General features: G+C 44.4%; 4 protein-coding genes and 1 long non-coding RNA gene across 8 annotated transcripts in view; 4 read left to right on the top strand and 1 right to left on the bottom strand.

Annotated features, from left to right (window-relative positions):
* The first annotated feature begins 1,433 nt into the window (after positions 1 to 1,433).
* HOXA7 (homeobox A7) lies at positions 1,434 to 5,241 on the top strand. The gene is given in 3 exon segments (XM_020780587.3): positions 1,434 to 1,512; positions 1,515 to 1,901; positions 3,274 to 5,241. Coding segments are annotated over 3 exon segments (780 nt in total). The 5' UTR covers positions 1,434 to 1,448; the 3' UTR covers positions 3,603 to 5,241.
* LOC140708159 (uncharacterized) overlaps positions 5,233 to 21,169 on the bottom strand; it is a 56,748-nt gene continuing 40,811 nt past the window's right edge. Inside the window, exon 4 of the long non-coding RNA XR_012088325.2 lies at positions 5,233 to 6,651. This is a non-coding gene — a long non-coding RNA (uncharacterized LOC140708159). The remainder of the gene's footprint in view (positions 6,652 to 21,169) is intronic.
* Positions 6,520 to 21,169, top strand: part of HOXA3 (homeobox A3) — a 53,389-nt gene continuing 38,739 nt past the window's right edge. For 3 of the 4 annotated variants that reach the window (XM_073003313.2, XM_078377230.1, XM_078377226.1), the window contains exons 1-2: positions 6,520 to 6,658; positions 19,642 to 19,750. The gene's annotated coding sequence lies outside the window, so the exon portion shown is untranslated. The remainder of the gene's footprint in view (positions 6,659 to 19,641; positions 19,751 to 21,169) is intronic. The other variant, XM_073003315.2, reaches the window with a different exon arrangement.
* HOXA6 (homeobox A6) lies at positions 10,922 to 13,610 on the top strand. Its single transcript, XM_020780618.3, has 2 exons — positions 10,922 to 11,631; positions 13,198 to 13,610. Exons 1-2 carry the CDS (start codon positions 11,133 to 11,135, stop codon positions 13,452 to 13,454), a joined length of 756 nt encoding a protein of 251 aa, XP_020636277.3. The 5' UTR covers positions 10,922 to 11,132; the 3' UTR covers positions 13,455 to 13,610.
* On the top strand, positions 14,719 to 18,779 carry HOXA5 (homeobox A5). Its single transcript, XM_020780601.3, has 2 exons — positions 14,719 to 16,259; positions 17,508 to 18,779. The coding sequence occupies exons 1-2, from the start codon at positions 15,584 to 15,586 to the stop codon at positions 17,756 to 17,758; spliced, it is 927 nt and encodes a 308-aa protein (XP_020636260.3). The 5' UTR covers positions 14,719 to 15,583; the 3' UTR covers positions 17,759 to 18,779.

The following is a 21,169-nucleotide window of genomic DNA, read 5'->3' as shown; positions in this document are numbered from 1 at the left end:
CAAAAATGAGATATACTGTATAAACAATATATATATATATAAACAAAAATCATGCGATGGAACAGATAGATCCCTGCTCATCCAAGCGTAGTAATTGCCTACATCCTAATTTTTAAAAAAGGAGTCCCAGGATCTAATCTTCTTTGGAAGCTGGCAAAAGAAGACACACACACACACCCTTGCGCTGTTTCAATGAGGCATCCAGAGATGTCTATCAGTTAGCCTTCAGAGCCTCCAGACATATCGGGCCCCTTTTAGCTTTGAGACGGAAAGAGTTGGCTAGACGGAGAGAAGGAGAGAGAGAGAGGAAGGAGCGTTCTTCTTCTCACTCATCTGCCCAAAGTGATTAGACGAATGCAGTCTGCCAAGGTCTTGTTAGATCTGCGGGCAAATTACGAAACCACCTCTGTAAGCATTTGTAGAATGATTACCGGCAGACAAACAGACAGACACACGTGTGACATAATTCAGTAATGGGTATGTAATGTTGGCGATCCCTGCCAGAAACAAAGCCTACATGAAAAGCAGAATGATTTCTTCTCCACCCGTGTCTATATCTACTCTCTAGATCTAGCATTATGAAACAGATATCTCTGTCTGCTTTACAGATCATAGACTGAGAGATGCCCGTGGCCTGGCGTGCGCCTGTATCCGTGTGTAGGCTCTCTTTCTCTCTCTCTCTCTCTCTCTCACACACACACACACACAGACGCAGAGATAAGAGCATGAGGGAAGGAATAATGCGTCGTTCGAGTTTATTGAGGACGGAGGCTGTTTTTATGGGCGAGGTTTTTTGTGCCTTGTTTTGGGTCTAACTGCCACCACTGCCCCCCATTTAAGAGAACAGGAAAACTCAGAGGTTGACAATAATTAAGATGACGACAGATAATCAAGAAAAAATTAGCAGTGGTGTAAAATGCATTGAATCTCAGAATGGAATTGATCACTTCAGCCCTCCCGTCCCCCCCATGAACAGTTCAGAAAATATACGTAATTAGACTGGGAAAATCGAGAAAAAGTACAGGAGCTCCCCTCTCCCTTTTTAAATATATATATATATATATTATATATATATATACATATATACATATATATCATGTAAGAAATCAGAAGGGAGTCAGCTATCCGTTTCGAAACGCTAGTCTTGCATTTCATATGGAAGCGGAAAATCCTCCTTTTAATTCGGAGCCGCTCCTCTCCCGCCGGCCATGTGGCCGCCTTAACGGGGGGGGGGCAGTGGCGGAAGCCTCCCTCGCCTTTTAATTTGTTAGATACCGTTTTGATCCTTCCCCCCCCCCCCCCTTCCGTTATAGGACCTGGTGAGTTCCCCTGATCTATACCACCTGTGATGCGGGCGGAGATTGGAGGACGGGGTCATATGACTGGTCACGTGGTGGAGGCAGCAGAGTCCAAAAGAAAATGGGGTTTGGTGTAAATCTGGGGGTGTAATGTTATCATATATCACGCTACCTCGTAAAACCGACACGGAAGCCTACCGGACAACAAATCACCGGTCAAAATTATGAGTTCTTCGTATTATGTGAACGCTCTTTTTAGCAAATATACGGCGGGGGCTGCTTCTCTGTTCCAAAATGCGGAGCCTACGTCTTGCTCCTTCGCCACCAACTCCCCGAGAAGCGGCTACGGACCCGGGGCGGGCGCCTTCACCTCCTCCGTGCCTGCCTTGTACAACGTGAACAGTACCATATATCAAAACCCGTTCTCATCCGGATACAGCCTGGGCTCCGACGCGTACAACCTGCACTGCTCCTCTTTCGATCAGAACATTCCCGTCCTCTGCCATGACTTAACCAAATCCAGCTGTGAGAAAGCGGAGGAGAGCAACCTGCACAGCCAGGCTGAGGGCAATTTCCGGATATACCCCTGGATGAGGTCTTCAGGTATGGGGAAGCGGGGCAGGGTGTGTGTGTGTGGGGGGGGGTGCGGGACCGAGAGCAGCGAGGTGGCGGCGAAGATGAAAGCCATCTCCGGCCGAGAAATCAACCCCGTGCGGAGCAGCCGGGCAAACTTCCACGCGGAAAAGCGCGCCTGCCAGTCTTCTGTTTTTAATTAGAGCAGAGGCGCCATTGCGCAGAAAGCCCGTGGCATTGTATGTAAATGAGCCCCATAAAACTTTCTATTGCCCAATTAATGGGTTCGAGCCTCGTAAATTTATTTAACTCCACTTCGCTGTGGAATTGGGAGCCTTGGGTTAGGCTTGCTGGTTTGTTTGGCTTTTTTGGGAGGAGGGGGGTCGGTTCCACAGGGAAACAAGGAAGGGTGGCGAAGGAGCTTGGCCTCTCTCCCTCTGGCAGAAAAGGGGTGTTGGGTGGGAAGCCGAGAAAGAGAAACGGGGTGGGATCTCCTGGACGTGGGAAGGTAAGCAAGGAAAAAGGGGTCTGGAACCCAAACACCACCACAGGAGCTTGTCTTTGTGGACTGAGCTAAAAAGTGTGACTCCTTATTTTTATTTGTTTTATTTTTCCAGAACCATGCTACCTTTTAAAGATGCAGGACAGAAAACGATTCTCAGAGCAATGGAAGCCCTTTAGGTGATTTCAGGGCAGAAGGAAGCAGGCGGTTGTAATGGCTAGACAGGAGACTTCGCTTGGCTCCCTTGCCCTCCACGGGAGACCAGAATGTGGGTTAGGACCTTCTCGGACATCCACCTCCTTTGGATGATCCTGGATAGTATTGTGTTCTCGGAGGCTTGATAGTATTCTTAATTAAAAACAAATAATTAGGCACTGAAAACTGACTCTTCTCCCTTTTCTTCCTTTTGCGTGGGACGCTTCGAACAAGTTAGGGATGCAAACTTTAAACGCACCGAGCCCAAGCAGTCCGCGGGGCTTACTTTCGAGGAGACCTCAGCTTTTGACTCCCTGGAGCTGAGAGGAAGTCCCGCTGAAGGAAACAGCTCTTGTTTCTGTGCCCCTGTGCTAGTCTTGCCATCCTGACGGGCATCCTTTTCTAGGCGTAACTGAACCCAGTGGGGCTTACTTGGGAGTAGGCATCCACAGACGATTGCTCCGCAAATGGCCCTTTTGGGGAGAGGGCGGCTGGACGCTGTGTCTGGCTGAAAAGGTCTTTGCCAGGAACTGGTGATGAGGGAGGGGACGGGGGGGGGCAAAGCAGCAGGTTGATCTATTCCGTTTAGCAGCTGGGGGTTGGTAGATTCCTCCCAGGGTTCACCTAGGTTGCTTTTCATGCCCCCGTTCTCCCCTCCTCTCTTTCTCCTCTCCCTCTCCCTACCCTCCGGCCCCCTCCCTGCAGGTCCGGATAGGAAGAGGGGGCGTCAGACCTACACCCGTTACCAGACCCTCGAGTTGGAAAAAGAGTTCCACTTCAACCGCTATCTGACCCGCCGGCGGAGGATAGAGATTGCCCACGCGCTCTGCTTGACGGAGCGGCAGATCAAAATCTGGTTTCAGAATCGGCGCATGAAATGGAAGAAGGAGCATAAAGAAGACGCCGCCGCCGCCGCCGCCGCCACCGATGCCGATGGCGCCGCCGCGGCCAAAGACAGCACATCCGCCGCAGCCTCTGTGGAGAAAGTAGAGGAGGAGGAAGAAGAGGAGGAGGAGGAGGAGGAAGCAGAGTGAACCCGCCGGCTTCCCACTCTGCCGGGCTCTTCTGTTCTGTATGCACGTGACAGTTGCAAACGCTACCTTGAAATCAACGTGAAAATAAATAAAATAAAATAAGAGAGAGCCTTGTAATGGCCATTCCCGATTACAAGGAGGGGGTGGGGGAAGAGAGCTTCTTGCCTTGCTTTCCTGCACCCCCCCCCCCGCAAGAGCATCCTCCGTTACGCTCTGTGTAAACTGAGAACAATTTCTAGCCCAGTAAGTTGACTTCAGCCCTCCAAACCTGTTGTAACGTTTGTATTATTGCTAGATGGATATAGATTGATTTTTACTGGTATACGTGACAGGAAAAAAAAATCCTTACTTGCACAAGAAAGGGGCAAAAAATAAAAATGTAATAAAAATGTCCCACATTAATTATCTTCCAAATAAACTACCTGACTGTACTGGTCCGAATCAAGTCCTAAGGGATAGGTTCACACACAGACTACCTAATTTATGCTTAAGATCTATGTACTTCCAGTTCCTGTTTCTATTTTATTTTTGTCTATATAACCTGGAAAGGGGGGAGGGGCAGAAATCCTTGAGAGAAAAAATAGATAAAACCACTACACTCTACTACAGTGAATCCTACTACCTATCTTCAAAACTACCTATTATCTAGCTCCTCCTACCCATCTTCAACATTATACTGTATTTTATTAATGGAAAAAAGAGGGAAGATAATATTAATGATTTGCTTACAGGACCTGAAGCATAGAGAAGAAGGCGTAAAAGAAAGCAAGGTCTTTCTATTTCTGATATAGTATTTCAAGCAGAGTATTGCTTAGTATAATTTAAAGTTTTTTTAAAAAATAATATATTTATTCCAAGGCTAAGTGAAAACAATATGCTGCAATATAAGCTTTCTTCTCAATTCTTTGCTAGTCTGAATTTAATAAGGTAACACATCGCAATGATTGTACAAAGTGGTTTCATCTCTTCTGTTTGTATTGCGCTCTTCATGGCCTATTAGGTGCTTCATTTTAATTGTTTATACCTTTCATTCTGCCTGATGCAACTGAAAACAGCAACACTTGAGAAGAACTCATGTGAGGGACAAGCATCTGCTTTCAAGCCACTTTTCTTTCTTTGTCTTCTTGGAGAAATATTTTAGGAATTAAACTCTGCTGACTTTCATGCAATTAACACATCCTGTACAATGAAACTGAGATTTGGCTCTGTTAGTGGTCTGGGAACCCATCTGTAAACACATCATGCCATATCCGATGAAATGAGCCAGGACAGCTCATGCTATCATAAGTTTGTTAGTCTGTTTAAAGTGCCACAGGACTCTTTGTTGTTTGTACTTAATAGGGTTTCTAAGCATGATGCAATGTTAAAAACTGCAATGTTAAATAAATTCCGCCTTGAAAATTTGGCTACACTTTATGCGTAAATCGTATATTACAATGTGCTTCTCACTATGTCCAATGTGAACATTGAGGTGTTTCATGTCAAAATGGGAGGGGGAAGTGTGTGTGTGTGTGTGTGTTTATGCATTGCGTGTGTGTGTGTGTGTATGTGTGCGCACACGTATGACTTCTCTTTGGAGGTGTATCACCCAGTTTAATGTGCTTTCTGTTATACAAAATAAAAATGCTTGTTAACAGTGGCTTATTCTTCTTTATCAGGCGAGTGGGTTGAAAATATATGCATATACACAGCCCAATGCTAGACCTCCCAACAAGTAAATAAATAATCCCTAGCAGTTAGGGGAAACAATACTAACTCTGCAACTGTGCAGGTACCTGGAAAGTAATCATAGCATAATTTTGTTTTCAGAGTAACTCACCCAAAATATAATTAAATCACACATTCAAGAGAAATTTCCTCAATCCAAGACAATAGGAATGAGGATATAAGATATCTGAATCATTAGAAATGAAAATGGTAATTAATTTTCAAGTAGGGCCAAATTAGTTCTATGAGTTTCAATACAGGATGAATAGGGCTTGGTGGAGGGTTAGGCTTCAGAATGGAAAAATCTGAATTCGGGTTTCAGGAGTCTCTACCGCATAGGCGGAAATCCTCATTTATGGGACCAAGAAAAAAAGAGCCCATATGAAAATTTTCGGACCAAATATCCGAATAAGGGGGGGAGAGAGTTAGATGTAGGGCGTAAGATGCTCAGTAGCCTTCGGAAAGTCCAATTACCGAAACAACTATAACAACAACCGGGGGGAAAGATAAGACATGCACAGACCGCTGCAGGGGCGTATTTCAAAATATTTTTCCTACCAGCCTTTTTTATTTTCTTTTTTTTTAAGTTAGACTGTACAGTTTCAGGATGAAATCATAAATACCATTGTAAAGGGCAAGATAAATAAAGGTAGAAGGAACAATCCGTGCTAATTTCAGCTGCGCTGATAAATGCATTTAGTGCAATTTTAATACGAGGGAGGAACAGAGAAAAGTCAAACCGTGGCTTCTTTAAAAATCTAGGTCTGCCTCTCTGGTAAAATGGCGCCTCTCTAAGTCCTGCCTCTTTCTTAGTGATGAGGAAAGGGCCATAAATCCGTTGTTGTTTATGAAAATTTACAACTTTGCAATACAACTTTATGAGTGGCTCTTCTTCTCTATTGGTTGCCGGTGGTCATGTGGATGGTAACCGTGAACATGAACTTTTTTATAATTTCCCTGGCGAGAATAGAGCTGCATTCTTTTGCTCAGCTCTGTCCTGCTTCGGATCTCTCCGGCTTTTCAGTCTCCCCCCCCACCCCACCCCCGCTCCAGCAATCCACCCACCCCGGTTTTCATTTGTCCTTTGCAAGTCAATAGGGAGAGCCGAGGATATGAAGGTTCAGCAGAGGCAGCTGCCTGGAACACAGGTCTGGGATGGCAGTTTCCAGTTCCTCCGCCGGAAGGTGTGGCATATTGGATTCAAAGCGCCGGAATGGCAGATTTTCAACTCGCAACCTGGCTAATTTCCTGCTTCTTCTGGCACAAAAAGGGAGAGCGATTCGTCTCCGGTGCAGCCAAAACGACAGCTGTCAAAGTAGCAGGAGCGCCTCCGAGCCAGGACCTAAAAGGTGAGAAATGCACAGAACAGGAGCATGAGCGAGAAAAACCTGGTGACATTAGACAGCCTGGAAATAGAACAAACCCCCTTCTCCCCCGCTGCATGTGCCCGTGCATGTTATCTAGAGAGGCTTAGAGTATTGATCAGCCAAAGATGCGTTGAGACCAATGGAAGCCTTCTTAGCCTTTTGGACTTTGCAGTGCGCAGACGAAACAGGGAATATATATGTCCGTCGGTGCACCTGTACCTTTTGTCATTTTAAATGGGTGAAAGACATTTGTTTTACAATGGGTTTGTATTTCGCACAAGCGGTAGATGTTTTCTGAAAGAATCGAGTTAGAATCACAGAGGTGGAATAGTATATATCGTGTGTATTCTCAGACCTGCTTGTTTACCTTTTGTAGCTTCTTCTTTATTATGATACTTTTTTTCCTTTTTAAATTAATGATCTGATCAGCTGACAGACGTAAATAAAGAACCCGGTGGCGTATCAATTAGTTTTAGATTCTAGCCTAAGATTAGTTCCGGTAAAGTCAGATTGCACATTAGATTATTTGATCTTGAGATATAAAATGTGTACAGTATTTTTGCGTCACTTGTGCTGTTTGGAGTCTGGGTAATATTATAGTCTTTTAAAGGTCCGGAAATGCGGTTTGCTCATTAAGGGTAACTGAGATTTAAATATATTGGGAGATTTTGTTTCACTATCTCAAAGTGGGGGGGAGGGCAGATTTAGGCTGTGCAACAGTGGTGAATTTTCTGAAAAAATATAACGTGGTTCTGGTGGAAAAGTTGGACTGAATCTTTTCTTAGGAGTCATTTCGCGTGGTTTACCCCTTTATTATTATTCCTTCTTGCATATGGTCATCCCGGAGAAAAATATTTCTGACGGTGCTACCTTAAAAAAAAATCTGTTTTAATATATTCATTTACGTCGTTAACGACGAAATGCGGTTGTCTTGAATGTCCAAGACGTGGGGTTTTTCCCCCTTCTCCGTGCTGATGAAGAATTACGTGTGCATTGCATTGCAGTATCTGGTTGACTGCAACTGCAGTGAATGTCGGATTATTTATTGCCAAGTGGAATATGCTCAGTGCTGCCTCTCTGTGGCCAACAGCGGTACTAGACCCCGAGAGGGTCAGAAGCGACCGCCAGTAGAAATGAATAAACACACACACACACGCGTACATACGTAATACATTACAGGACTTCTCGGGTTGCTTATCAGTGTAAAACTATTTAAAAACAGCAACCACTGCTCCCGAAAAAAACCTAAATACAAAATTATAAAATCTGACCTTTAATTGGCCTCATGAAGCTGTATCCCTTTGAAGTTATTTCAAAATTTAGAAGTAATATGGCCGAGGGGATATCCCATACTCAAAATACGTTATTAAGCTGAATGTTTGCCACGGTGATCTGGAAGCGCTGAAGCTATAGTCCTATTAAGGTGACTAATGCAGTGTTCCATCTACACAATGTGTAGGGTTGCTAGATCTGTTTGGATTAGTGGCTATTAGGTAAATGTTTTCTGTGCATCTCTGGAACATAAGGATTTGAAAATAGATCTATACCTTTGAAGAAGGAAGCTTTTAAGCTTAAAAAGCTTACATCCTCCCCCCCCCCCCGCACCTGTATTCTAAGTTTGTTTGACTTAAGGCCTCCACTGAATGGAGGCGGAAAGGCGGGAGGGGAATGTTACGGTGGGGGTGGGAAGGAAACCTTGGTGTTGTTAAAGTGGTAATCTTCCATTTTAATTCAGCAGATGCTGCCATTCTAAGGAGATTTGAGAGTTAGGTGCGTTTTGTTTTAAATGAGACGAGCGAGTTACCTTGCTTCAGTTCAGAACGTGCCTAGTGAAATTTGTCAAGAGTTCATTCGAGAAGTCACTGGCAAAGCTTCTGGTTAGCAGATGTGGGTTTCAGAATGTCTAACTCAGCCACTGAAAAATTAAATAAGATTTGCCACGAAAAGACCTTGGTATTATTCGTTCCCTAGACGGCAACCACTCCAGTAGCCGGAGGCCTGGTGAGCTTGTTATGTGTGTGCCTGCTTTTTATTCTGATTTATTTTGCCATTAAGGAAACAACAAAAGCAATTCAAAACAGAGTTCAGCGAAATGCTCCCCTTACTGTGTTAAATTTACAGGCTCTTTTCCACCGTGTAAATGTTTACTAGACGCTCATATTATATATGTGGAGACTGGCATTTGACCAATGAAAACAAGCTGGAATCTAGCCATATCAGGACCTTCCAAAATATAGGCTATGGGGAAAAAAGTTACCTGTATATTCAACTGTAGGAACTCTCCCCCATCCCCATTCTATGGACACTGATATTTATTAAACACAGGACTTCGTTCTCTTTTTCTCCCTTTCTCTCCCCCCCTCCCCCAGCCTTTGTTTTCATTTTAAAATCTATGAAAGGTAATTTAGTTTGTCTTTCCCATAATATCTGGTCTCCTGGCTTTGTGCCGATGCCTTCCCGCCCCACACTGTCAATTGCATTTATAGGTTATCTTTTAGGCTTGGGAAAGATCCTTGTTGGAGGCCATCAAGAGCTCCCTGGGAGACTCCAGTTAAAGACGCAAACAATGCACAAGTCTGTGGGGGTGAGGGTAGTGGATGTTTTAGCTCACTGCTGTTTTATAGATGTCGTAATCGCATTCCGGAAATGAAACATATCACCTTACAAAAGGAACACAGGCCTGACTGCTTTTCAAGTCGATTGAAGTCCAGTTATTAAAGCCTCCATTCAGAAAGTCTGGGACTTCAAAGAGGAAGTGTGAAAACTACACAACCCATTGTCAGAGAAGCGATAAGCTGAGACTCTGTCCTCTGTACATTTAGTATTGGGAGTAGGGCCAAATGAACTCACGGGGACTTATTTCCTAATAGGGAGGTACACCTTGGAGTGTTAAAGGGCAAATATCTTTCTGAATGATTTATTTCCGCTTTTGCAACTTCAGCCTTGGCTTCTAGAATCATATCCTCTGCATTGTAAAATTGCCACCAAGTCTGAAAAAAAATTCAGATGAAAGCATTTGCCATTTAAGGATGGATAACAACAACCATCTTGTAATGATAAACATTTGTAGCTGAAGTAAATAACCTGTGCAGGAACTGACAGGAAAAAAATGTATTGGAGAGGGGAGGTTGGGTGTTATTTTTACCCCTGATTAAACTCAAATAAGAACAGATTCAAGTTATATAAGCATATTTCATGGTGATTCAAACACACCAATAGCAGAAATATTTCTGGTTTTACTAGAATAATTTAGTCTCTCAAAGCGGCTGAGCACCTCAGCTTCTTTGGGAATGATTCCTTTGAAATACACCCTTCGCCAACAAATGAGAAGTAACAAGGACAACAATCACACTTATAATACGAGAGAGACAGTCACTTCTAGTCTTGTTCCTCTGATGTAAAATTAAATAATCTGGTTCATACTTAGCCAGAAAAAAAATCCTTTTTCTCTCACTACCGAGAGTGACGGGAGGTTATTAGATCCGGAGGGGAAACTTTCTGGACGTTTGCGTAGCTGAATTTATCCCCCTGGAACCGGTCTCTGGAGAAAAAATGGGTCACGGTGCAGCTTGGGGGGGGGGGAAGAGTGGTGGACTAAGGCTAAGTTTGGCTTTGCTTTTTATAAAGATCAGGAATCAGAGAGTAGGTTTCCCATGTTTTTAGCTTATTTGCAATGTAGCGGCAAATAAAATAAAAATAAGAATAATAAAATAAAACGGAGAGACAAAACATTTACTTCAGGGGTATTTTGTTTTGCTTCAGCAGGAAGGCGCGTGTGCGGGTGTAGCTCCTGGGAGGAATGCGAGTCGGGTGGGGAAACTGGGAATAATAACTCCTGGGTGCTGGTGGGCTTGCGGTCAACCCTACCTTTGCAAAGGTGCCCCCTTTGTTTCCGGCAGTCAGGTGCACCGTCTTCTGAGAGTCCTTAACCCCGGTGCAGCTCCCTTTATTTATTCCATTGGTACAGTAACATTTCCCCCCCTCCCTTTCGCTACATACTCGCAGACACACACTTCTAAATTCTGCCTCCCCGCCCCCGCTCACGGGTGTTTTTTTTTTTAAGCCCTGTTCCGACATCCTCCCCCCACTGCCCTCCTCCATCCTTTTCCCTTGGCACAGTAGACGGTGGCTGCGGGTCGCGAGTGGTTGCCATCCATCTGCCGGGGCAGCGGCGGCGGCGGTGGCGGGCGCGCGCGCGGGCGTCGTGGGCGCGGGGGGGGGGGGCCGAGAGAGAGTGTGTTGTTTGTAACTTTGCTGGCTCGGTGGCGGCGGGTCCCAGGGGAGAAGGCCCTCCGCCGCGCTCTCATTGGCCGCCGGGCCGTCAGCTGGTGCTATTTGCTGCTGTCGCTTTTGGCGCTCGGCCATCCAGAAACAAACCCCTCGGATGACTACTAATAGTTATAGCCAGATGTACTAATACACAACAAATCACGGTCCGGGAATCTGGGGAGCGTCCATGAGTTCCTATTTTGTGAATCCCCCTTTCCCTGGGAGCTTGCCTAATGGGCAAGAGTCCTTCCTGGGGCAGCTCCCCCTCTACCCCGCGGGCTACGAGGCGCTGAGGCATTTCCCCAGCTCGTATGGGGCCGGCAGCCTGCAGGACAAGCCCTACTCCGCCGCCTCACCTTGCTTCTACCAACAGTCGGCCACCAACGCGGTCATCGCCTGCAACCGGGCGCCCTATGACTATGGAGCCTCCTGCTTCTACTCGGACAAGGACCTGGGAGGCGGGGGGGCCGCCGCTGCCGCCTGCCCCTCCTCCTCCTCCTCCTCCTCGCCCTCCGGCCATGGCAAGCCAAGGGCCAACCACTCGGGGGACTATCTGCCCTGCTTTGCCTCTGACCAGCCCTACAAGCCCGAGAGCGGGCCGGCCAAAATCCTAAATGAGGAAGGCAGCGACCGGAAGTACACCAGCCCCGTTTATCCTTGGATGCAAAGGATGAACTCGTGTGTTGGTAAGTCACCGGGATGCAACCCAGGAGGGGGGAGGGGAATGGGAGGGGTGGGGTGAATAAAGTCATGGGGGTGGGTGGAGGTACAGTACAGGGTTTTCTCTCTCTTTTCTAAAATGGCCTTTCTTCAGGCCGTGTAGGGGGGGAAAAAGTGGCACCGTCAAGCCAATGGGTAACCTGACACTTTTTTCCAGGTTCTCCTTCAACCTGACACTTTGGGGGTTACCTTGAGGAAGAAGGCGTTGTTAAAGTCTGAGTCCCCAGCAGACAGAGACTGTGATTCCAAGGCAACTTAGGTGGAAGCAGATTCCATGGAAATGAGTATAATTTACTTCCAAGTGAATGTTTTTAGCAGTCAATCTTGAAATAAGAATAATAATGATAACAATAACAACAACAATTGCAATAACAGCAGTCTTTTCTGCCATGACAGTCAGAGACTGATGTAAAGGAATATGCCCTCTCTACTGACTTCTCAATATGTTTGAAAGGCAGACACTCTCACCCCCCTCCCTTCACTCACTCATTAGTATGTAAGTATTTGCTATTGAATGCACGTTTTCCAGTAATGTGTGTGAGCACACAAATCATCTACTAGAGGCAAGGAAGGTGGGGAGAGAGGAAATTTGATCAATAGCCAAAGTCCCATTGACTGTAATGCATTGGAATTTTATCCTTTGTCTTTCCTAAAGGAGAAATTTAAAGTAGGGAGGGAAAGACTTGCAAATTTAACTGAGCAATATTCTCTCAACTTCTCACATCTCCAAAGTACACTTAGCTTCTTCCATTGTGTGTGTGTGTTTATGTGTGTGTGTTTTGTAGTAGATATGGCACTGTAATCATTATAACAATTTAGAACATGTTTTTTGCTTTGAGGATGCATACTAAGATTTTGTTCTTTATTTCTTCATCTTTCCATAGACTCCATGCTTCACTTCTAGGCTGCCATGCTAAAAACACTTACTTGGAAGTAGGTTTTACAGAAATCAATAATATTTGCAAATAAGCAGGGTGGGTCTGGTCCAGTTTGTAAAAGTCAACTTAATCAAAGTAAAAAGGACACAATCCAGTGAAACTCTTTCCATTTGTTTCAAATGAGAGGCAATGAGTAAACCAATGAGCAGGCTTAGATCTTCCTTGGAAAAATCAGGAGGTCTTTAAAGTTCTTAACTTTGGCCGGATCATGCCCAGTTATTCTCTGTGTTTGTAGATGCAGGAGGGGGGGGGGAGAGAGAAAGGTGCCAGTATGGCTATACACACTGCATAGGTGTGCTTATTTTTTGTATTATTTGAAGCTGTATTTGGAGTACTGAGCATATTATGAAACTAAGCTGCTTTTTCCTGTCATTAACAATTTAATTCTCAAGATCCCACTATCAGTTTATACACTGAAAATTACTGAGTGTTATTAAATCCAAGAATCTAGATGCCAGTACGGGGTATGCAAGGAGAGAGCCGAACACAGTAACAATCTCTGCAAACTCTTTTCTTGATCCATTCCCCACCCTTTGCTTTCATAGGAATATTAAGGCCTGCTCAACTCAGATCACATTTTCTTTGCCTCCATAGGTACAATATATGGAACACATGGGAGACGAGGCAGACAGACGTACACTAGATACCAAACCTTAGAATTAGAGAAGGAATTCCATTATAACAGATATTTAACCAGAAGACGACGGATCGAGATTGCAAATGCTCTCTGCCTTACTGAACGACAGATTAAAATCTGGTTTCAAAACAGGCGAATGAAGTGGAAAAAAGAAAGCAAACTGATCAATTCTACCCAACCCTGCGAAGAATCAGAGGACAAGTCAGGGGAGTAAAATAATGCTTAATAAAAATCATTTCACTAGTATTTTCCCAACCTTTCCTAAGCCTCCACGTTATGTTTCCCCTTCCAGTGAAATCCCCTTAGTCTGTTTTTGTTAATTATATTATTATCATTTCAAAGGTTTGATTAAAATACATGCATATTTATATATCTGTTGCTATATTTGCAATTCACTATAAATTACTTTGCCAATAGAACTATTGGCTGTAGAAATGTGTGATATACTGTACATAGTCAGATCTTCAGATCTTAGAGCAGGGTGATTAAAAGCTTCCGATATTGTGAAGATCTAAAAAAACATCAAAAATATGCTCAACGTCCATGTCTGTATGAAAGTCTGCGGTGTGAAGGTCTGGCTTCTAGGAACAAAAAAAAGTCCACTGGCTTATTCAAATAACCTACAGCTACTTATTTATGTCTTTGCTTCTAACATGGGATAAATTGTTGCTTATTGTTCACCTCCCTTTCACCGCAGACTCGCAACCATTTATTCCCAAGATAAGCCCGATTGATTTCAATGGGACATTTAAATATTGCCCGTCATGGAAAATCTCTAGCACTAAAATATTATGGATTAAAAAGGAAAGGTATTTTCCACACGTATAGTTTAAATATATAATTAGGAAGCCCTCTCCTGGAAAGGGAAATTGTAAAAATAAAATGTAATCTTTTTTCAAGAGAATCTTGAAATATTCATGACTATGTATTTTCCGAAATGTGTAGAAGTTTGGTTATTTTTTAAAGACTGAAAAAAAATGCCTTTTAAAGGGGGTTAAAATAATCTTTCTGTTTTAAGAATTAAAAGCTGAAGGGTGCTTTATCTCCAGGCAGGCAGAAAGGTTAATCGTATAGTGGGAATGGAAAATATTGAATCAAGCTCTTTTGCTGCTTCTTCCTGCGTTGTAAAAAATCTAAAACAACTGGGCTTGAAAGATTTAATGTTGAAATGAAAGCATCATCCTATGCTTTCCTGTAAGTTGTGTGAGAAGAGGGGTAGAAGAATGCACGGTATAATTTACACAATATGCAATGAATATACCTTTCAGAAGCTCATGTGGGTTCTTAGCGTCCACTATGGAGTTTTATATGTGGAATCATGAAGGTCTTTTATTGATACAGTACTACCAAAACTGTACCACTTGGACGATGGCACTGAATATGAAGTGAAACTGGGGACCTCTTCCCATCAAAATATCATTGGGGCATTATATTTATGCAAGCCAAAAAAAGGGGGAGGCCGCAAAAAAATTGGATTCTCCCCATAAAAATTCCCCTGTTTTAAAGACACTGACCAAACAACTCGGCTGAACGGAAATTTTAAATCGGCATGGATATTAAATTCACATCGATTGATTTTCCAATTTCTTTCCCGTTCTTTAAGCTCCTTAGAATACATCACTGCAATTGCTGGCACAATGGAGAATCCCCCCACCCATTTAAATAATCATTAACTGGCCCCTTTCCCCCCCCCCAAAAAAAAAGAAAACTAGGAGGGTTCCCCCCATGTGCGTGTGTCATGGTTTTCTTCTTTTAAGAGTCTCAAACAATTTTTTTATTAAAATAACCCCTTAAATATCATTTTATTAAAACTAGGGAGGTGAACATATATATTCTGTATTTTTATTGTTTTCTGAACTGGAGCCGATGGCCACTAACAATTGGTACATAATAATGGAACTGTGTGAGAGATGCCATAATTTTGCTATAATGGGCTGTAACCTCGGTTCGACCCCAGTCCTGCCGCAGCCCCTGACCGCGAAGTGTGAAGATCTAGCTTGTCTCCAGAGGGTGGCGCAAGAGGCCGACTGACAGTAGGGAGCTGGCGTCGGGATCGCGCGCCGGGCGCGCGCCCCAACCCTCCAGCATCCACCCAATTCCCCCTTCTAGTGCACGAGTTTACCTCTAGAGGTCATCAGGCAGGATTTACGACTGGACAACAAAAGCACGTGATGTGAAGCCGTACCCCATATTTGGGTGCCTACGTAGGAGGGAACCAAGTACATGTCCCAGTCATTTCCATAATTCATCATAAATTGTGCAAGGGTGCTATAGACGCACCAAAAAACGAAGCAAAGAGCCACAAATCAAGCCCCCCGATCAAAAAACAACAAACAACAACAAATGAGCTCTTATTTTGTAAACTCATTTTGCGGTCGCTATCCAAATGGCCCGGACTACCCGTTACATAATTATGGAGATCCTAGCTCCGTGAGCGAACAATTCAGGGAATCCGCTACCATGCATTCCGGCAGGTACGGCGGCGGCTACGGTTACAATGGCATGGACCTCAGCGTCGGCCGCTCCTCCGCTTCCAGCCACTTTGCCGCGGGCGGCCCCACGGAGCGGGCTCGCGGCAGTTACCCTGCCAACGCCACCTCCGGCACCCCGGAGGCCAGGTATGCCAGTCGGGCGGCCGCTGCCACCGCCACCGCTCACTCGCCGCCGCCTGACCCGCTGCCCTGCGCAGCCGTGGCCACCACCTCGCCTGTCAGCGGCGACGCTCCTCACGGCGGCGGCGGCGGCGGCGTGAAAAACTCCAGCGCCAACTCGACCAGCACTTCCTCGACATCCAGCGGCGCCACCGGCAGCACCACCACCACCACCGGCAGCAGCAGCAGCAGCAACACTGGCAACACCCACCTGGGCAGAGAGGGGCTGAGCGCCTCGCCTGGCACTGAAGATGACCCTCCGGCCAGCGGCGAGCAAGTCAACTCCCAGCAGAACGGCCAAAGCACAGCCCCACAGCCTCCACAGCCCCAGATCTACCCTTGGATGAGAAAACTGCACATAAGCCATGGTAAAAGCATGCCCCGATTCTCTGTCTCGAGGGGGGGGGGGAGGGAGATGGAGAAGGAAGGAGAAGCAAGGCGCAGCGCGTGTGTACGTGGGCACACCAGGCAGGCTCCAGGACACGCTTGGCTGGCAAAACTGAACATCAGGGGTCCAAGAAAGCCGTGCCTTCTCTTCTTTTCTCTTGTCTTCTCTCCCCCCCCTCTCTCGCTCGCTCTCGCTCTGTGTGTGTGTGTGTGTGTGTGTGTGTGTGTGTGTGTGTGTGTGTGTGAGAGAGAGAGAGAGAGAGAGAGAGAATGTCTGTGTGTTCATGCCGTCTGTCGGGAGCTGGGACTGTGCAGAGAAAGGCAAGTGGCGTCCTGGAGATGAGGGGTGTGAGAGAGGCAGGCTCTGCTGAGAACTCCTCTAAACTCTCCAGAACAGAGAGGTACAATTGTAGTGGTGGGGAGCGAGAAAGAGAGAGAGAGAGAGATCTTGAATAGTGTGTGTCAGCCTCCGTAATTTATGACAAGGAGCGTCCAGTGAAAAACACCGTTACTAATTATATCAAAAAAGAAGTTGAGCAAATAGTATGTGTAGTGGTGGGGGAGAGATTTCGCTGGGAGGGACGGAAGTCAAGGGAAAAAAACTTGAGAGCCGGTGTGTGTGCGTGGGGGGGGGGGAATAGACTACCCCTGCAGTCCTCAGGGCATTGCTTGGAAGTAATTCCCTTCTCTCTCTTTTCCTATATGTGTGTGTGTGTGTGTGTGTGTTAAAAGAATCCCTCCCCTAGAAAGGATGGTTAAAATCAGGAGTGGGAAGAGAAGAACACATCGCTTAGGCTCTTCATGTTTCCCCGTTTCTTATTGCCCTCAGCTCTAAGCAGATTCCAAACTTAATGCCAGGCTCCTCTGAAGAGGAGGCGAGTAAGTTCTCTCGGAAGCACTTGGGGGGCAGGGGGCGGTTAACTGGCAAAAGGATTGCTAGATTAAGGATTCGTGTCCAGGAGACAGGAGTAGTTTTCTCTTTTCCCTGACATTCACCAGTACTTGACTGGAAAAGTCAAAAAGGGAGGCTGTTTGAAAGTCTGGGAGTTATTTAAGGAAGAGAAAGGCGTGCAGAAAAGGAAGTACTTGTTGAGCATTCACCTAAACTTAATACACAAGCAATAGGAGAGCGCGGGAAGATGGGGGCGAGAGAGAGAGAGAAAGGGAGGGATGGAAGAGCCAGAAACCCTGTTGTCACCGTCTAAACCATTTCCCTTTTCTCATTGCAGACAACATAGGGGGGCCCGAAGGGAAAAGGGCTCGGACTGCTTACACCCGCTACCAGACGCTGGAGCTGGAGAAAGAGTTTCACTTCAATAGATACCTGACCCGCAGGAGGAGGATTGAAATAGCACATGCTCTTTGCCTTTCAGAGAGACAAATCAAGATCTGGTTCCAAAACAGGCGCATGAAATGGAAAAAGGATAACAAGCTGAAGAGCATGAGCATGGCTGCTGCGGGAGGAGCTTTTCGCCCCTAGGAGAAACCCCCAGCCCTGCTCCTTCCTTCCTTCCTCCCCAGAAAAGCAGCAAAAAACGAAAACAAAACGTCATCAACCACAAAATCAAACCAAGTACTGAGCAGTATTATATGAGATGACACTACGTGGCGTGTCAGTAGTTTCTTCTCTCTCTTTCTTTCTGTCTCTCTGTCTCTTTTACGCTGACTTGCTCTAACTTCCCTGGGAGGCGGAAGACGCTTCCTGTCCCATCTTTTAATCATGAGCCTGTTTAATTGAGCCTTCCTAGTGCGTATTACAGTAGACCTGCTTCCCGTGCATTTCTTTGTCTTGAATGGCTTTGTCTTGAAGAAGAAGAAAAAAATGTAGATGTTTTAACTTATTTATATGAAGCGAGTGGCGTTACTTGAAGTAACTGTTAAAAAAAAGAGGGAGGGGGGCCTACACACACACCCGTACATAACACACAAAAAGTAACAGAGAGACAATTGTCTCTCTCCTTCCTTCTGTGCCTCCCTCTCTCACCCCATACCCAGTCCTGTTTTAATCCCCCATGTTCTCTGTGTGTTGCACTCGCTGTGCTTAACTGTGCATGTGTGTTCAAAAATTGTCAATGTCTGTATAGCTCCAAGCTGTGGCCAATATTTCAATCAAAAAAAAAAAATACTACCTATCTAATTCCTGTGACATTAATGGCTGTTGTAGAGGTGAAATGATGAAATACAAAACTGAAGGTGTCCTAAACGTGTAGTGAATAGTGAATCTGTGACAAAAACTGTGATTCCAGGCAGTCTGTCCTTTGCTGTGCCTTTGTATATGACTCTTTGCACGAACTCTTAAAAGTGGCTTTTATTAAGCGCAGCTTCAGTAACGTATAAGGTTTTGGTTTCTCTTTTTGTTTGTTTGTTTGGATGAACCAAGTTACAGATAGAGTCAAAGTCTGCCTGTTAGAACAAAAAATAATACTGTGATCGGCTTTTTAAAAAAAGTGTTTTTTTTAAATAACTGACTGGAAAAAAATAAACTTTCTATTGTAAGGGTTTTTCACCCTGTCTTTCTACCCCCTCCCCTTTTCCTTTTGCGGGTGATCTGGTCTGTATCCTAAGGGAAGCTGTATTGCCTTCTTCGTCTCTCTGGTTAGAGCAGAGTTGCAGAAGAAGCTATCCTTCTCGCACTACTGCAGTCGCAATTACCCCATGTTCCTTTGAATTACTCAGGTCTGCTTTGGCTAGAAAACTCCATTAAAAGATATCTAGTCAGTTCCCTTTTGGGAGAATTAAGGGGTGGGGAATGAGAAAATCCAACCTTTCTTTAACAACATTATCATCTCTATAATCACCTTTACCTTTCTGTATAAAAGGTATTGCAACTAAATAAACAGACCTGTGCAACAAGCTGGACACCATCCAACGTGAAAACAATAAACAAACCAATAAATAAACACACTAAGCTTCTCCTCCTACACTCCTAAAAGATACTATTGAGGAAAGTTTTCCTTAAAAATAAAACAATGTGTGTTTATTTATTTATTTTGCCACAACAATTTTTGCTAGAAATGTAGCTGTTACTTACCTCACCTGGGCTTCTGTGCTTCTTAAGAGTAACTAAAGATCTGCACATTTACAGACGGGTTACATTGATGTCTTCCTTTAAAAGTTATAAAACAGTAAACTTTGTAAGCCCCAGTTCCGGCTATATGACATTTGGGTGCCAAATGAATAGGGTTTTGTCTATGAATTAGATCGTAAAATCATCCATAGCACAGACAGATAGGCTCAGTGGCTATAAAAAGTCACGTGGTGCCATTAAAGTAAGTTTTATGGTTAGGGGAGTTGTCATCCAACATTATATACCACATAACGTATAATCACACTGACGCTGGACTTCATTTGACTCTTTTGCAGGCTACGTGTGCCTCCTGGTCATTCAAATTATCAGATTTAGGTACAGAAGTATCTATTTCCCAGTTTTCAAATACTCTGTGAAAAAAAAAAAGGCTCTTTGCAAAGTAAGGTAAGTTTTGTGCACAAGTTGCTTAAATTTCTTTGTACAATGGAGAATTTAGCTGGTTGCCTTGTCTTAGTTTGTAGAACTAAGAGAGAGGTTCTAAACAGTAGTTTAAATAGATTTAGCGAACAAGATTTGGAAGGGGGGGCAACATTTTTTGCCTTACTCCAACACTTCTGTTCTAAACTCTCAGCAGTTAAGCATAGATAGATAGATAGATAGATAGATAGATAGATAGATAGATAGATAGATAGATAGATAGATAGATAGATAGATAGATAGATAGATAGATAGATAGATAGATAGATAGATAGATAGATAGATAGAGGTGTGTTTGTTTGTTTGTGTATGTTTTGGGGTGCGTGCTTGCTTATGTGCATCTATATTCAGTGAAATCTTGGCAAACCACAATAAGGAACTTTAACAGGGAGGGTTTTTGAGGCCTAACTTTAATTACTTTGACTATGGCAAACAATGATGACTTCCATGAACTTTTCAGTTTCTACTGACTGTGTTTGTTGAGAGGCAGAGTCTACATGGTTGTTGTTGTTGTGTGTTTTTTTTTAAAGAAGCATGAATCTATCTCTGGAGAGTGTGCATCTTTGGGCATGCAGACAATTGATAGAACAGTAATGCCCAATTAGGCAAACTTCATACCTTGAAAGGGTTATCCACCTATGTGTTTAGGATTCTTTGGAGCTTCTCTGTCCTCCAGAACTGGCCATGCCTACCTCTGTACACATAGCCTATTCTACAGGCAACATACACCAGTGTTACAGTAGATCCCCCTGGCCCTGCTTCTGTTCCCTTTGATTGTGTGTTTTCCTCGGAATAAACTGACGGCAAACTTTATCAGGAGATTCTACTTGGCACTAGGATGCTTGAAATTCCGAAAGACAGTTTCGTTTTATAGGCGATAGTAAATAACCCCATTTATACGCATCTCTTTTCTTCTTCTTTTTTCTTCTTCTCCTTCTTTTACTAACTGGCAATTGCAGGGTAGGCCCCAGCTGCCTGTTTATTTCAGCATTCTTTTTTTATTTAAGCAGACTCTTCTCACTGCAGTGTGATTACTCAGCAATAAAGTTTATGACCGGATTTAACTTTAACTCTTTGAATTTCCAGGGTTGAAAGAAAGCATGAAAGAGCATCCTTTTTCCCCCCACTAGGCTTCTTTCCCCCCTCTTTCTTTTTTGTAGTGTCTGATCCTGGATAGGCTTACTCACATGGACTTTAGTCCCACCATCAATATCTTTGGAGCCAACGGTAGCTTTAAAAACAAACCAACCATTCAGGTGAATAAGGCTTGGTAAGATCAAATCCAGTGCTTTTAAAAAGAATGAAGATTGGCTCTGTCTATATGTTTGCCACATATATTGAAATGGCTTAACAAACCTAGAAGGATTCAGATGGGGGTTTCTCTCA

This window comes from Pogona vitticeps, chromosome 6, assembly GCF_051106095.1.
Source record: "Pogona vitticeps strain Pit_001003342236 chromosome 6, PviZW2.1, whole genome shotgun sequence".
Lineage (NCBI taxonomy): Eukaryota > Metazoa > Chordata > Lepidosauria > Squamata > Agamidae > Pogona > Pogona vitticeps.
This window is presented reverse-complemented; position numbering and strand designations above follow the sequence as displayed.

Excerpts from the sequence above, each read along its gene's own strand:
- HOXA6 (XM_020780618.3), top strand. The coding sequence starts at position 11,133 with ATGAGTTCCTATTTTGTGAATCCCCCTTTCCCTGGGAGCTTGCCTAAT. Across the intron at positions 11,632-13,197 it reads AAGGATGAACTCGTGTGTTG|GTACAATATATGGAACACAT; the intron begins GTAAGTCACCGG and ends TTGCCTCCATAG.
- HOXA5 (XM_020780601.3), top strand. The coding sequence starts at position 15,584 with ATGAGCTCTTATTTTGTAAACTCATTTTGCGGTCGCTATCCAAATGGC. Across the intron at positions 16,260-17,507 it reads AAAACTGCACATAAGCCATG|ACAACATAGGGGGGCCCGAA; the intron begins GTAAAAGCATGC and ends TTCTCATTGCAG.